General features: G+C 37.1%; 2 protein-coding genes across 15 annotated transcripts in view; both read right to left on the reverse strand.

The window, feature by feature from the left end:
- Positions 1 to 4,963, reverse strand: part of CEP135 (centrosomal protein 135) — a 35,118-nt gene extending 30,155 nt beyond the window's left edge. The window contains exons 1-3 of one of the 2 annotated variants that reach the window (XM_071743487.1): positions 4,491 to 4,962; positions 3,211 to 3,342; positions 604 to 769 (exon numbers count right to left, since the gene is read on the reverse strand). In XM_071743487.1, the coding sequence (XP_071599588.1) occupies positions 604 to 716 (113 nt within the window). In that variant the 5' untranslated portion in view covers positions 717 to 769; positions 3,211 to 3,342; positions 4,491 to 4,962. Of the gene's footprint in view, positions 1 to 603; positions 770 to 3,210; positions 3,343 to 4,490 lie in introns of both variants that reach the window. The other variant, XM_071743488.1, reaches the window with a different exon arrangement.
- Positions 4,964 to 5,932: 969 nt separating this feature from the next.
- Positions 5,933 to 16,900, reverse strand: part of EXOC1 (exocyst complex component 1) — a 29,582-nt gene continuing 18,614 nt past the window's right edge. For 4 of the 13 annotated variants that reach the window (XM_071743496.1, XM_071743495.1, XM_071743494.1 and 1 more), the window contains 9 exons: positions 14,719 to 14,763; positions 13,479 to 13,642; positions 12,934 to 13,044; positions 12,548 to 12,624; positions 11,816 to 12,044; positions 10,876 to 11,059; positions 9,000 to 9,199; positions 7,364 to 7,558; positions 5,933 to 6,617 (listed from right to left, as the gene is read on the reverse strand). In XM_071743496.1, the coding sequence (XP_071599597.1) occupies positions 6,465 to 6,617; positions 7,364 to 7,558; positions 9,000 to 9,199; positions 10,876 to 11,059; positions 11,816 to 12,044; positions 12,548 to 12,624; positions 12,934 to 13,044; positions 13,479 to 13,642; positions 14,719 to 14,763 (1,358 nt within the window). In that variant the 3' untranslated portion in view covers positions 5,933 to 6,464. Of the gene's footprint in view, positions 6,618 to 7,363; positions 7,559 to 8,773; positions 8,886 to 8,999; positions 9,200 to 10,875; positions 11,060 to 11,815; positions 12,045 to 12,547; positions 12,625 to 12,933; positions 13,045 to 13,478; positions 13,643 to 14,718; positions 14,764 to 16,900 lie in introns of those variants that run through there. The other 9 variants (XM_071743491.1, XM_071743490.1, XM_071743492.1 and 6 more) reach the window with 4 other exon arrangements.

A 16,900-nucleotide genomic window follows, 5' to 3' on the forward strand; every position in this document is an offset into this window, starting at 1 on the left:
GCCTACGATTCTTCCATCTCCATAAGACTGCTAGAGAGCAACAGAACCAGAATTCTTACATTTTCATGTTTGGTCAAATATAACTGAATTACTATGGAAACCACTATGTTTGTAACCACAGCAAAACCATGAAATAGCAGCTATAGTAAGAAGGTCACCTGAAAATTTATTTTTCTTCTGTTATGTGTTCTGCAAAACAGGCAGAGAGAGCAAATTTTAACTTCTCCAAATGAGATAATAAAAAACAGAGCTGTGAATGTTTGATTTTAAGTCACAGTACAGACAACAGGATTATTTTTTATAAAAAGTATAAGAGTGTGCCCTTTAAGCATGTTTCAATAGTGACTAATCTTAGCTCTCATGAGGTTAGAAAGATGAGTTTTTCTAGACCATAGATGCTTAACTACTGAATTAAATGATCTTAAGATGTTCTCATCACTTAAGCAAACCCATTTGACTTCATCATATGCAAGAAATGAATCACAGCTCGGAAATACCATTGCTTGAAAATAATCTTCAGACTAAGCATTCCCTCTTCAGAAATCAAACAGTAACTACTATATGGCTTTTACTAAGGTTTCTAATGAATCTCCTTTTGAATACCTAAAAAGCTTTTCCACCAAAGGTAAACTCTCCACTCCCAATGGCTGTCGATATCCCAGCTGATCCAGGCGTTTCCTGAGATTAACAAACCTTCTCTCTGCAGTTGTAGTCATTGCAAACAACACCTCCAAAGCAGCTTTGGCCACATTCAAGAGAAACAGGACACCTGCAAAAGACTCTGTTACAGCATTTGTCCTTTAAAGAAGAAATAATACAGAAAAAAGTAATAGAAAAAACATCTTTGTGGGGAGATTACAGTGCATAAGCATGTCCTTAAATTTTAAGCAAAACAAGAGAGAATCATTGAGCAACCAAAAAGGTTTAAACATATTTACATACTTATTTTAAAACAAATATTTGTCCTGGCAATTAGTTTTCTCTTTCCTAACAACCTAGAGTGCAAACATAGATTTTTATTTTCCACATGTAAGAACTGAACTCTGGGAACATCTGTCTTTCGGAAGACTAAGAATTAGATTGTGATTTTTTTGAATCACGGTCACCATGGTATCTTCTACAATGCAAACTGAAAGGCTTTTCTTTTTAATTTAACATAATATCTAAGTTTTTCTTTCATATATAAATCTCACTTTCAAGCTTTACAAGGGAATATGAACATAACTTATGCCAACCATTTGTAAAATTGCATAAAATATGTAAAATTTTAAAGACAGATTGACTTTAAACATACTTTTCCTTAAGGGAAAATAGGAAAAAAACCCACCAGTATATTTAGTTCTACTTGTATCATTTTCAGGAAAATACTGTTCAAGGATCAGAGGTATGATTTTTTATTTTTTTTTTTTACTGGTTATCTTTTCACTAACCTGATCTAAAAGGGGCTTGATCAGCCCCTTGTATCTGAATCCAGATGCAAATTTTCATTTTGCTATGTACATTTGAGAGAGGAAGAATTTTTGTATTATTATGTCCTTCTGGATTTAGAGGTAGAATAAGAAAAGAATACTGAAGTCTCATGACTTGAGCCCATCTTCTTAAGAAATTAACACTTAAAAACATTAAATTAGTTTAAAATGCTTCACTGGACTTCACTTAATAACTTGTGTTTTGGAAAGAGGAAGGATTTTTCTACTAATCATATTGACAAAGTTTTACAGAAGAAATAACAGGAAGAGAACTGTGTCACAGCTTGTAAGGGAATAAAGTTTTTCTACAGTAACTGTAGAGAAAATAAATGAGCAAACATTACCACTCCAGCACCTGTGGCTAGGAAGAGACAGAAGATCTTGCTAAATCACTGCAATGGACTTTTAAGTGAAGAGCAGTTTTCTAATACTCATACTCTAATCTTGAGATGTTACCAACAGCTTTCTGGTTGAATCACTGTCCTTCCTAAAGACTGGAAATTTTTAATTCAATATACTATTCCCACCAGAATCAAAGAAGAAAGGGCATTATCTTCTATTCCCTAGAGACACATCTGATCCAAAATTAGTCCAGAAATGAGCAGCTGGAATATAGATCCAAACTATGTCCAGGAATGAAAGTAGGAATGGGAGCTTCTATTTCAGTAAACTTAACAAAGATATTAAAGTCAGTAGATATCAAAGATATCAAAGACAGTAGCTGTTGCACACCCTTTGTTGGAAAGAAATTGTGACAGCAATTCCAGACCTCTGTCATTAAAGACAACCACACCTCATACCTTAAACCTAATCTGTCACTAGTCTTACCATGACATCAAAAAGTATCAAGTAACTTCACCACCATGAAAATTTGATTTTCTAGAAACATAAAATCAAGATATGAACTGCTGTACTGATTCAGCTAAATCCAAGATTCTTTGCTGTAGCCTTTAATATTCATAATTCCTAACATGATTGGATACATTCACAGTGACTCTAACTTCTCTTTTTCTGAGTGGTAACTGCAACTTTAGAGCCCATGATGTATATAACTTTGCCTTTATTAACACTGTTCCTTGATTCCCACTTCTTACTCAGTCCAGTGACATTCCCATGCAACCCTTGGACTACTCTTAACACATATGAGAATATTTTGTCCTTTGCTGTTCAGCGCATTCTTTCAGATCACTGATTAGAGCTGTACAGCAGAAAATCTGTATAATCACTGTAATGTAGTATTCCTACCCTTTTGTTTAACCAGTTATTGAGCTATTAAAATTAACTTTTCTCTGTTTCTGAAAAACCTGCTTTCGTAAAGGCCTTTGGCAAAGAACCTTCTCAAATGCTTTTTGGAAATCCAAGTTTTCAACATCATTCTTACCCAGTCAACTCCATACAGAATACCCCATTCGTCAAAGAAATTTAATAGTGAATTAAAAGATGAATCACAATTCAGTTGTAATGAAAGGTAAGTTGGACTTACTAGATTTGTTTGTAACTTTGTAAAGTACTAGAAAGCACTCTTAACAACTTTAATATTTTCTACAAGATGGGCTATGTTAGATCCATAAATGGTTCACAAATCATTCATTAGCTAAATAGTATGTGTAATTTAGTGCTGCTACAAACCAGAAAGAATTTCCATTTTACATGCAAAACAGAAAATAGAAAAAAAAATCATAGGATACTTTCAATAAGAACTTTCCAGATGTCTAAATGAGAGCATCTTTCAGTTACTCACAGATGAGCTATTCAGAGCCAACAGCCTCATTTTTTTGTTCCTCCTTTGATCACAAAGATTGCTAAAGATGACAACTTTCATGTGCTTCATTTTGTGACATGCCAGGATGGTTGTGAGCAGCCTTTTGAAGACCTAGGTGTTTGTGAAATAGACAATTTAGGACCTATGATCTTTTCCATGTTGTTCTAAATCACCAATGACTAAAACTGAACATTGATAGGAAAGATAAGGAATAGAGCAATTTTAAATCCAGTTCCTTTAGGCTATAAGTATAGAATTGATTTGCATAAAATTGTGTGAAATAATTAATGTTAACAGGCATTAGACTAACCATGTGGAATATGAAACAGAAAAGCTTTAGCAAATAAATGCTTTCAGTCTGAACACAATGCAGCAAAATTAATGGTGAGTATAGGTTAAGAAGTGGTGCAGATGCAGTACTTGTGTTATCTATGGGAAAATGTAATAATAAAAAAGCAGAACTACGGAAGACAGCCACTGACCCGCATGGAAGAAAAATAAAACTACAGAGCTATCAGTGGAATGCACAGACAAATTAGCACAGACAAATTAATGTGCTATGAAATAAACTTATTTATTGAGTCTATAATAGTAACACCAAGATCAATTATGAACTGCAGTTTTCAGTCTCAGGTCAGAGAAAAAACAAAATGAACTTTTCATTCATCAGAACTGATATGCTAAGGGCTTTGGTTTTCACCCGTGTGTGAAATATGTTTGCAAAACTTCAGTTCCTGTCCTCTAACTACTGGTCATGTAGCTCATTCTCCAATAAGGAGCTCGTTTTATTTTCAAGCAGGTAAAAAAGACTCCTAATGGACCGACAATTTGACTCTAGTAACGCTGTGTTGTGAAACGCTGTTACTGCAACACCATTTTCAAGATACGCCGAATGAGCCTGCGCTTGTTTTGCCACAGAATGTTTCCAAGTTGATTTGCTGGCACTTCACTTCTAACTAAAAATTCAGACTGCACGTTTGCTATTAAGTGTCCCCAGTCTGTCCATAGAAAGACAACTCTTGCTCTAGAAAACCAAACATCTTCTTTAAAAAGTCACCAAATCCTTGAAACTTACATTATAGTACAAGTGAACTCTATTCGTTATAAGCCTCCTCATTATTTATCTTCCAAAACTAGAAGCTTTAGACCTTTCAGCAACCCTAAACTACACCTACAGAGAGTCAGTCAGTCCCTTTGAAACAGGTTTATTTTTTACTTTTTCCACCCTCCCTCCCCTCGTTCGGTCTCACCAGACGTACCGTTAAAAGCAAATTCTTGCCGGGCGAGCCATTAAGCAGCCGAGATGTTTCAGTGCGGCTTTGGCACAGGCGCAGCTCCGGCGGGGAAGGGGGTGTGCAGAACCCCAAGGAAACGAGACCAGCGTGCAGACCAAAGGCTGGGACAGCCTGCCCAAGCTACGCTGCACTGCCCAGGGGCAGAACAGACGGAAGCGGCCCACCGCTACGGTGTCCTCAGGGCTGCAGCCGGAGCTGCGGGAGGCCACGCTAACCGCTGCGGCCCTCCCGCCCGCGAGGGACCCCGTTACCCCTCCTCCGCCTTCCCCAGGAGGACACCGAGCTCCGGCGGACACGAGTGCTGCCGACCGCCGCCGCGCTCCCTGAGGTGGGCGCTCCCGCCGCGCAGCCCCTGCGCTCCCTCCTAGGCCGCACCGCCCGTTTGAAAATGGCGCGCGGAGCAACCGCCGCTTCCGCAGCGTCACCCCGGCAACGGGGCACGCGTTCCCTCCTCCCCCCGCCCCCCGCTGCCGCTCGACCCAACCGCCCAGCGCCCCGCCCCTGCCGCGCGACCGGCAGCCCGCGCGCCGAGGGGCGGGTGACGTAAGAAGGGCCCCGCCCAAGGGGCGGAACGCCTTGCCTTGCCTTTGCCTTTGCCTTGCCTCTTGCCTTGCCTCTTGCCTTGCCTCTTGCCTTGCCTCTTGCCTTGCCTCTTGCCTTGCCTCTTGCCTTGCCTCTTGCCTTCCCTGCCCTTCCCTGCCCATCACGGAGCTGCCTGCAGTGTAGTGGCCGTGACTTAAGTGATTGAAGTGTGTGATGGAAAGGGACAGGTACTCCTCTTTTACAAGCTGTCTGCACCAGGTTAAGGGAATTTCTATCAAGTGTGGCCCATATTTCCTCTTGGTATTGCTGTGCCTGACTTTTAGCATGTGCAGAGACAGCGGAGGGCGGTTATGCACAACATGGATCAAGTATTTTATTAGTAAACAAAAGATAACGCATATTGAATGAGGTACACAACTGAGGTGTTAGTATGCTTACCCAAACCCAGGTACCTCAGTGCTGCTAAACTGCCATCCAGCAGGTTTTTCTTAGGAGTTTTATAGCATTCTCATATTACTCTTTTTTATACTTGCACCTGCATCTCTTCAAACAAAATCTTACCTCTGACTGTGTTTACCTTTATTGGGCCTATGTCTTTCTACATCCACCTCACCTCTATCCAACAACTTAGTTTATCTGTACAGCGTGTGGAAATTGCCAAGTCCTGAAATCACAAGGCAGCTGAAGCTTGAGAAGGAGGAAGGGGTTACATGAGGTGGGAGTATACTGATGCTACATCATACATACTAATAGGAGGAGAAAACAAAATGTGTTAAGAAATAGAGTAATTCTACTTCAGTACCCAGAGACAAAACAATGGAAATACTGCATTTTCACCCTTTTGAAATAACAACCCATAGAAATAAAGAATATGATGAACAGTTTAATTAAGAATTATAACCATAATCACATCTCAGAACATGAATTCAGTATTCCCACTGCATAAAGTTCCACATCCATACTTTATAGAATGACGAAGGGAAAAGTTTTGATAGTCTTTAATGCTTAAACAATATCCAAGATACAAAGTATTAGTGAAACCAGTAGTAACCTTTTTGCATACTGTGAAGGTAGTGCTTACTGCTTTTAGCAAGAGAAGGGATTATAAACAGAAATATCTCAGCCTTAGGGAAAGGGGAAAACCATATCCAAAGTGTTTTGCAGAATCAATCCTTTCAAACAGTACTTTAACCCAGTAGAAGAGTCACAAATCCCCAAATGTTTCATGCTGCTCTCAGAGACACTTGAAGCAGGAGTGTAACTTAATATACATAGCAGTTAACTACACATACACAAGGAAATCAACCTTTTAAAAACAAATAGCATTTATAGTGTTTAATTCCTTTATACACAGACATCACAAACTTTGCTAGCTTGTGCTTTTCTTTTTAAAACTTAATGAGACTGTGCAATACTGGAGCAGTAGTCTAAAATATCCTGTATAGTGAATTCCATAGTAATTCCTGATCCAGGATAGCAGCGAGCTATCAGCCCTTCAAAGTGCTTGTACTGTCGTATAAATTCATCTTGCATGGAATGCCACACAACCTGCCAAAGAAAGCAAACTTTAGGACATGTCACCTGGCACAACACACTGGCACAATAAATTATTCTCAGTGCAGCTGTCATTTTAAAAGTAAAGTTTACTGAACTCTGTTAGCAAGCATGAGTTGCTGAATGTAAAAAGTTGAGGTTTTTTACTCATTAAGTTTAAGATCTTTAATGTGTACAGGATTCCTACCAAATCTGCAAAGTAAATAGTAAAGAAGAAGAGGCTGCCCTAAAAGAGGTACTGTTTTTGTCTTTAAAGAAAGCACCCCAAAGCAGATCAGTGCTACTGATTCACATATCAGACTTTTTAGAAGTTATAATACATCTTTAGGTCTTAAATCTAATTATCATTTACTTGTGAGAAAGTTTACACAGTATAAATATAACAAATATTAGAAAAGATGTAACTGAAAGTATATTCTGTCATAGTCTACCAGCTACATTTTGCATCAGGTTAACAGTTCCTCTAAATCTACTTCTCTCAACTTGTGTATTCTGCAGAACAAAGATCACTTAATGGACCCCTAGGGAATCATAAAGAAGGTTTCTTTCTGAACTCCATCTCTGCCAAAACAGTTCAAATGAATGTAATGACAAATAAAATCAGAACAGGATTGTAAAAACTCCATTCAAAATGTATGGGTTTTCAGTTATGGTGAAACTAGGCACTCCTCATAGAATGAATCTGCAAAAGCAGTAATAAAAACCTTTGTGTAAAAATGAAAAGTCACAATTTAGTTCACCTGAAGTAAGTTTTCTTCTTCACAGAGATGTTTATCGACCTTCTTGTAGAGATTATCCAATCCCTTCTTCACTTCCTTACCAGGATACTCCTTTATAACTTTACGAAGCTCTTGTTTATTAAAAGCCAGTTGATAGCTTACTTCCTCCTCTCGTATACCTTGTGCCACACGAGCTTCAACACCTTCAAAAAAATGCTAACAAATAATAATAGCATTAATTATCACAAATCTAATTAACTACACATATTCTTGTAAATTTAAGCCTTGATTATACTTGAGGACTATTGTGTGTTCCTCCTGGTTTCGTTTTTCAACTGGGCATGAAGTAGTACTCAGCCATGAACACTGAAGCACAGCCCAACAATACAGCACTCTGTAAGTACTAATGTAAGGTGAAAATAATAATTTCTAGAAGAAAAATTGAGCTTTTCTTTGCAACCTTATATCTAATACTGAATCAGCCTCAAAATCCTCAATTAATGAAAATGTAGCCAGGAAAAATATTTGATCTTTTGGACAAACTGAGTAGGCATCTGAACAGGAATTTGTCTACTTAAACTATAACTACACAACAGCAATTTTTGTTTGTAGTTGTGCTCTGACTGCCCTGCTCAGTGTTGGCTCAGTGTAGTATGAGGAGGGAAGTAAGCCTATGAGCATGCCCTTAGAGCCACATGGAGTTAACTCTTCATAGCACCCCGTGTAGGATTTGTGGCTAAAACAAGACTGGTAACACACCACACTGTTTCGGTTATTGCTGAAGAGGCCCAACCTGGTGAAAGGGTATTCCATATAATGTAACATCATGCTCAGCTCTAAAAATCGGGGTTAGAGGATGAGGTGAAAGTGGTATTTGTCTTCAAGGTAGCTGTTGCTCAGAAACTGGCTGGACATTTGTCTGCCTGTGGGAGGTTGTGAGTGACTGCCTTTGCATCTTTTTTTTTTTTCTTTTTTCCCCCTCCTCTTTCTCTCTTTCTCCTCTTCACTGATTAATTGTCTTTATCTCCACCACCAAGCTCTCTCATTTTTCTCTCTTCCTATTCTCTCCCTTGTCCTGCCCATGGAAAGGGAAGAGAGCAAGTTATGTGGTAGCTTAGGTGCTGGCAAGGTTCAACCCACAGTAAGCAGGAGGCAGCAATAAACCATTTTCTTTTTAAAAAAGAGGATACATCTTCAGACTTTTCTGAAAATGCATGGCTGAAATCCTGCTTATAATAGAATAAATAACAACAGGAAACATTCTGGGGGCAGAAATGAATCTGAACAGAAGTCAGCATTCAGTTTAACACTTAGTTCAACTTCAGACATACAGAACCTTCCTAAAACTTTTCTTATTGTTGAACAGTTCAGAATCTACAGCAATTCTCTTTGCAGCTGAGGTGGGAAAAATTACCCCAAAGCTCCTGCTCACTTTGCCTCTTGCTTTTTTCTTCCTCAAAGCTGTCTGTTTAACACTCAATGATGTTTAGTCAGTACTATTCATTGCTTACAAGCAGAGCACTCTTGCCAGGTACACTCAAGTCTAAAATAATAGAATAGAAATTATGACAGATGCAGTGACAAAGAAATTAGTGCAAATTAAACACTTGAGACTACTCTGTACCATTTAAATGTATATAAACTCAAATATACTTACATTTAATTTCTCAAGAGGCTGCCCAAGTGAGTAGATTACATATGACTGAAGATGATCAGTGTATTTCTGTTTGGCTTCTTTTTTCTCAGCCTCAAGACAGGAAATTTTCAAGCGAGAAAGCGTGGCAAAAATACGATGGAAGTTCTCCATCATGACCACATCTCTGGGTGTTTTCTGGCTTTCATTAGCTACTTTCTCAACTGAAAGAAAAAAGAAGCAAAATACTAAAAATACTAAAAGGACAACCAAATTTTTAAAAATGCACTTTCCAGTATCTCCATTTTTTTTTAGCTTATTAGTTTTATGGAGGAAGTTACTGTCAATCCATTAATTTAATAAAAAAATTGGTAATCCTGCACATCAGTCTATTTTCACCCACCAACACCAAAAAAAAATACCCCAGACAGTTAAAATACTGCCTACTATACCTAAAAGCAGGCTGAAAGAAGATGGCTTCAACAAAAAGCACAATTATATCTCTATGCTTGTTCATTCATTAATAATTTTTGCTAAGATTACCAGAATGCCCACCATGAAAAGTGACCCTGGGCACCACAGTATCAATAAAGATCACAAATTAATTTCAGTCAGAACACTGGATTGTCAACTAGGAAGTCTGGTACTGCCAATTTTGTTCATCCCCCAATTTTCTAACCTCTTCCCCCAATTCTATCTGCAGTAATACATCTTTGTGACCTGTTTCAAACACTACTTGCAAATCAAATATCCTATTGCACTGAATAATGCTTTCATTAATTTTATATTTTATTTTGACTTTGTTTCATCTTCATTCTTTACATCTCTCTCATCTTCCTCCATCATAGTTCCTTAATCTGTGCTTGTCTGAAACAAATTTTCTTTTTTTGGTGCCAGTCAAACTGGAATAATTGTGAACCCCTTTAAAAACATGCTTTTCTAAATTCTTCCTACACAAGTTATCATTGTATAGTTTTGCCTGCCTGTTGGTGCTTGCTTAGTTTTATCACTTGAATAGTACATTCTTAAGGACAGAAAAGTTGAGTGCAATGAAATAAACATTTTCAAAATTTACTGTCCTGACAGCTGGGGTGCTCCTGTTGACTACATATATGTTGACTACATATATTACTATGAAGTAATGTCTCCATGATTTCCCTATAATTTCCTCAGACCGCCTCTACTGACTTCTCTTGCTCAAACTTCCCCTAAATAAGAAGTAAATCTCAGTAGTTGGGAACTATAATAAGTGGAGTTGTTTGAAATCTGTAGATAAATCAGCATGGAGAGGTCTGTCCATCTGTTTCCCCCCATTTTAAAGGGGAAATGACAATTTTTGCTCTAGAGCAGGACTGCTGCTGCTGTTTTTTTACTGCTCCTGGGAAAAGAGGGAGGAGTGGAGAGACATTCTGCTGTGTCAGGCTAGGACACAAAGCACCAATTGTCCAAGAGTCAAATTCATAGAACTCAAGTGATTTATTTTTGACAGGGATGCAAAGATAAACAGTATTACGGCCAAATGCCAGGGGTCCAGTCCAGATTCATCTCATTTAAGCTACACTGGAGGAGAAAAAGACAGAAAACCACTTCAGACTGAGCATGTTGTGTTGCTGCCACCTCCTCTCTCCCTCCAGAGTGTCTCCTACTTCCCCTTGTCATAACTGAAAGTTACTTTACAGTAATGTACAAAGGGAAATACCAACTGTTTGCTCTTAAGAAATATATTACTATTAAAAGGTTTACACTTGCTCTCCTACTGATAAGAGATAACCAAAATTTTAGCACAAGATCAGTCACACGGCTCACAATAGTCTTAAAAAAATCACCCCATAATTGGAGAAAAAATTGTACATAAAAAGGAGACAATAATCTCAGTAACTGATAATCTCAGAAAACCTACCACTGACAAAAACAGCTCTAATAAGCTTTATGTAGGCTTTATCTAGATCTCCTCGTCGTTCTGCATTTTTGAAAATTGATTCAGCAAGGGCTGCAAACTCTTCAAATTCAGCAACAAATGAAAGGATCCCAACTTTACTCTTCTTTGAGATTTTTACTTCATCCATCTGCTTCATTTGATTACTCTTAAATTTAAAACAAAAACAGGAATTAGCCCCTAATATATGACTCCAGACCATTTAACAGCTAGTAAAAGAATAGAAAAATGCAGACATACTGAAAAACTGACATTTATTCAAACAGAGAAATAATTTTATCTTTCACTTAGAATATCTAACCAGTTTGAGTTTTTTTACCCTCAAAAATTTGTTAAGAAATAATTGGAAAGAAAAAAGAAAGACAGGCAAGTAAAATCTTTTTAGGAGATTTTAGTCTCCTCTGTTTACTTATTTAGTGTTATAAAAAGAATAAAAAATAGATCTAAGACAGAAACAATGGAATCCCATCTCAAATGGAAGAGATGACTGTTTGGTATGTCATGCTTAAAGGGGAAAAACAAAATTCTCACAAGCCCATGAGGTTTTATTTTGCTACGTAAAAAAGGCAGAGAGCTACCGTTTACTTGACTGACTTCATTAATCTCAGTTACATTGATCTCAGTACAAGTTTAAACAAACAACTAAAAATGTCTGCTAGCTTACAGCAGTGAATGAGGGGTCATGTTTGTCAGAAACAGGTAATTATTGAAGAAAACTGTAATGAAGGAAAAACCAATGACTTTATATTTTTTAAGGTTTGGCCTGTAAAAGAGCAATCAAAGTTACTCGTTTTCACTTCAAATTGAAAGCAAAAATTTAATTATAAAGAAAAGCAAAATCAGACTGGTAGGAGTGGGCTTCCAATATTATAGTTAGTTTAATTAGAACAACTAAAGAACTTACAATGCATTTATCAAAGTTCCTTTTGACAGTCACCAAAACATTTCCAAGTGTTGTGCTGAGAAAGGAAGCTGGGTCCACATTTTGAGCCGTCCATACATGATGACTCATCTTAACTAACATATAAAGGGAATTAAAGCTATCAATCTTGTCCCCCAGGGCTATAAGATTATTCAGTTCAGGTTCAATACAACGAAATATTTTTGTCATCATTTGTCGGATCATGTCCTTCCTATTAAAAATGCATAAGATAAAAGTATTACTCTGACAGTTTACTAGGTTATTTTACATGCTCTTTTGATAACATTTTTGGATAAATTTATTTGATATAGTAGTCCTATTTGCATTCAACAAGTCTCATTATTTTCAGAACGCTGCGAAGAGAAAAAGTGCCAGTGCCACAGAGTAAAAAACTAATAGTCACAGGTATAAAATATTACAGAAAAGATTTTCTGTGTGGAAGCTGCCATGCAGTCAAATTCAGAACTCAGCAAGGCATATGTTCCAAAGCATATTTTACATATTACAGTTCCTAGTTTCACTTTGCAAACTATAAGAAAATTAAGCATCATTTTTTTAAACTACTATAGACAGAAATGTCCATCCCATATACAAAAATTTTTATGTTTACTGACACATTCAGTGTCTAGGTATAAGTCAAGGATTGACTGTTCATTTTCACTAATAGGGAACAATTTCTGATTACAGAGAAAAAATTTATATGCCAGTACATACTCAGATGATATTGTCTGTGGGACACCAGAAGTATATGAACGAGATAAAGTTCCTCCATCCATTTCCTCTGATTCATTCTGTAAGAACAAGCAGTATAAATAAGGAAACCAAAAGCTTGTCTCTAATTCTATATTTAGTCTATCTGACAAAATCAATGTGTTTATCTGCTTTCTTATATGCCCCCCCTTTTTTTTTTCCAAAGTAGTAAATACTTTGATTGTATGGTTCTGATAGTCCTTCTGTAATAGATTTTCTATTGGAGAAAAAAAAATATTGATCATCTGGATCACATAATTGACAGATAAAATCAGAAGTCAGCTTTTAAATGGGTGTCTTAAGAGGATTGTTCAATATTTTTTTACTTCAGTGACAGAATCAAGTCATACCGTTGCAGTTCCTGAGATGCTCTGGTGTTGCTGTAGCTTGAAAAATTTACTAATGAAGTCCTGTTCTGCCAGACACAGAGGCTCTAGTTCACTTAATACTTGCTCGAATATCTAAAACCAGACAAATATTTTATGAATACACTGAATACTATGAACAGTTAGTAACACAAATTTTACATAGGTTTTTATAGTTTTTATCTACAGTAAGCTTTAGAAGGCTTATTCTACTTAATAGAACTTGGAGCACCTTGTAGTTATATCTTAGGAAGTAGTATCTGAATCTTCAGCACAGTCCATCTCATCTCACTGGGAAAAACAAACTATGTTTCTCCACAACTAAAAGTTTTCTAGTCACAGCCTGAGGAAGGACTTCTGTGCTACAATGAAAACATTTTATTTTAATAGTAAGTCATGAGTTCTGCCACCTCTTTTCTCCCTGGGTTGCTGAGTGGAAGACGACAAAATTAAAAACCTCAGCGAAGAAAAACAGGTAACCACTTTTAATACAAAAATAAGCAGGATCCAATGGAACATTCTGTCATTACCTTATCAAATTTTGTTCTATCAGCCACATCAAGGTCAGAGGCAGACATGTTTCCCATATCCAGCAGGGAGGATGACTGAGACCTACGGTTTCCTGAACTCTGAACAGAGAGTTTGTTCAAGCTAGAAGTAGACCCAGTCAATTTTCCAGAACTTCCATGAAGGCCTGTAAAATAAGGACACTATGCATGAGGGAAGCAAAGGCAGAATAAAATACACAAGAACAGGTTCATTACAGATCAGGAGTTGCTATTAGTCCTACATTAAAAACAAATAACTCAATGTTATCTAAGCTGGAAATGCTTTTGCTATAACCACATTCTTTTCTTGTTACAAGGTAACTAAAATACTTGTTTCAAAGTACAATGTATCTACATAAGCCCCCATTATAAGGCATAGATAAAGGTATAAAAGGAAAAAAGAACCCTGTGAAATACAGTAACATTGGGATAGATATTCTCCTTGAAATCAAAGACCAGTAATGATCTTTGTGAATGTACTTTGAGCACAACCAGAAGAACTGACCTACAAGAGAGAAAAAAAAATTCAAAAAATGTGTAACACACCGGCCCTTTTTCCTCTTGGGCTTCATCTTTTTGCTGTTAACATACTCTTGTCTACATAGTTTGCTCCTAGTGTTTTGCTGGAGCTGGTCCATAGTAACTGCTAATGCTCTCCCTTCCTTTTGATCATAATTAACATTCAGACATTTCATTCCGATAATGTGGAGCATTCTCCTAGGTGAGAAGTATGTCTTTTGTTTGTTTGTTTTTTAATTTTTGGAAATGCTGGAAGAGGACGGAGAAGGCTAATAACAAAGAAGACCAAGAAATTGTCAATTTTTGACACCCATGTAAACATCTCACACCTCAAAGAAACATAAAAGCAATCCTTCAAGTTCCATTTAATTTCAATGTTGGTATCTAGTCTAGGGACACAAAAAAATCTACAAATCTAACAGAAGTCATTAACCTCAGCCTGCTGGAAGAGTTGGGAAACTACAACCTCTCAGGCACAAATACCTTTTTTGGCTGAACTAGTCGCATGGAAAAACCAAAAGATGTTGCCTTTACTTGCAGACATTCAACTTCTACATTCAGAATCACAGTGATTCTGCTAATGCTGATTTAATTCTGAACAGTGTGCTTCAGTGTTAGGGAGATTTTCCACGATGCAGCACTACATCTTCACAATGACACACATGCATTGACAATACCAACTGATGCAACTAGTTATACTCACTCTCAGTTTCCTGTTTGACAGCACTTTCTTTTCGAGGCAGTGTAGCTGGGATGGATTAGGTTGCAAGCATCAAAGACAAAGACAAGTTAAAATGCAGTTTGCACAAACCATGCACAAGATGCAAGTTAAGCTCTAACTGGAAAGAAACATGCGGAAAACTATAAGCAGCAAGTAACTACATTGCAAACACATTTAGTTGGAGAGTTACTATTCTAGAAATTCAGTATCTAAGCTACATGGAAAACAAAGTAAGTTTCTAGGTATTAAACTTTACTTTTTCTTACACTGGGTGTTGTTCAAAAAACATGTTTGTAATGTGTTTTAAGTTCTCCCAAATTGAGAAGTCCATTAAATTCAGGTTTTATTTGTCAAAGTTAATATTGCATAAGACCCAGCTTCCAAGATCAATCATCATGTCGATGATAGACATGAAGAAATTAAAATATATTTATGTAATTTTGTACTGAGTCGTTGTCTACCTCTTCAATTTAAAAAACAAACCAAACTGCAAAATCATGCACCTTGATAGCAAGATTGGCTAACCTTTTGGGTTGTTTGCAAATCACAAAGTTTACAAAGATGATTTATCTTTTGTATTCATGTTGCACCAAAATTTGATGACGGCAAGTTCAGAGAAGATGTAAACAATAAATATAGTTTAAAAATTTACCAAGTCTTCTCTTTAATTATTTATTATTTTCCCCATGTTTTGCTGAATAGAACAGTTTCCTCATGTGGACTTCAATACGAAATTTAGAGTAAATAGGCATTTGTAACAGAGAGTCCCTAACCAGTAAAAGGCATTTGCATACATACACTAAAAGCAGTATGTGGTATTAAGATTTTGATGAGGATGGATGCTACAAGCCCCCCAAAATGGAGCAGGCAAGCAGAATCTACTGTAGAGGAATGAGTAAATACTTCTAAATGCCACAAACATGTCTTAAATACCAGATATTCTCAAGTAGGCAACACTACTGACAATTATAACATCAAACGAATTTAATTCCAGCCTAGCTGGGGGGTTGGAAGTTTTTGATTAAAAAGGTTTAGGCCATATATATATGGCATATGCACCTCCCATGCATTGGTACCAGTTCCTCATCAGCCTCAGTTTCTAAGTGCATGGGACTGTATAAGGGAACGTGAAGACCTACAGGCAAAAATCAAGCCCTGGACAACCAGGGGAGCCACAGTGGCTTTTGAGAAGCCCCATCATATAAACGTATGACAGCAGTAGCACTCTTTCCCACATTGATTTTATGGTATTTAAGTTTCAAAGTCTTGGCTTGATCAGAAAAAAAAGACTACTTAAGACAAGTGTGAATGCTCACAACCCAGATTTTTTTTGCCATAAAAACGCAAAGAACCTTGCACTAGCACAGAATGCCAGAATTCTCCCAGCATCCCTTCTGCGTTTGAGGCATTCAAACAGCAGTGCTATTCCCAAAGCACAAAAGGAAAAAAAAAAAAGAAAAAGAAAAAAAGAAAACTACAAACAAAAAACAAAAGGCAAGAACACACACCAACACAGCTTGGAAACAGACCTTTTAGTGTCAGAGTACAACTGGAGCATTATGCACCTACACTATTTCTTAAGAAGTTCACTTTTAAGAAGTGACGTATTTTGAATTAATGTGAAACTAATGATAGTACAACCACTACCTTCAGTGTAGAAGCCTTTCAAAATTTTACACCATTATAAGCTGTTACAAAACAAACTATATTTAAATGATGGAATGAAATCACACTTATATATGGAACAGCTTTTTAAACATGATTTGCTTTCCTTCTTTATAAGCTTAATACTGAGGGCAATTTTATTTCTTTATAGTATTTGTTTTCTTGTGGCCTTCAATACGTGGCCATTGATAACCATTACTTAATGGTTTCATTACCATTTGTAACACTTGTAAGTCCAGGATAATCCCCACTGGCTCTAGCTTTCAGTTTTGGCTTTGTGACCAGCTCCTACCAATTTTCAGAGTGGCACTTGGGTCAAGTTTTGCATGTTGGTCACCAGCGAGACCCAAGCAAACATATTTTTGTATGATTGTGAAAATGTAATATTACAAAATCTAACTAAGAGAACGGGTTAAAAAAAGCACCCTTTGCTACTCTCCTCCTTGGCTATTCTGTGCAAACTTCAACCATGCTTGAAATTTGCACAAATACATGACAG

Source organism: Heliangelus exortis, chromosome 4 (genome assembly GCF_036169615.1).
Source record: "Heliangelus exortis chromosome 4, bHelExo1.hap1, whole genome shotgun sequence".
NCBI lineage: Eukaryota > Metazoa > Chordata > Aves > Apodiformes > Trochilidae > Heliangelus > Heliangelus exortis.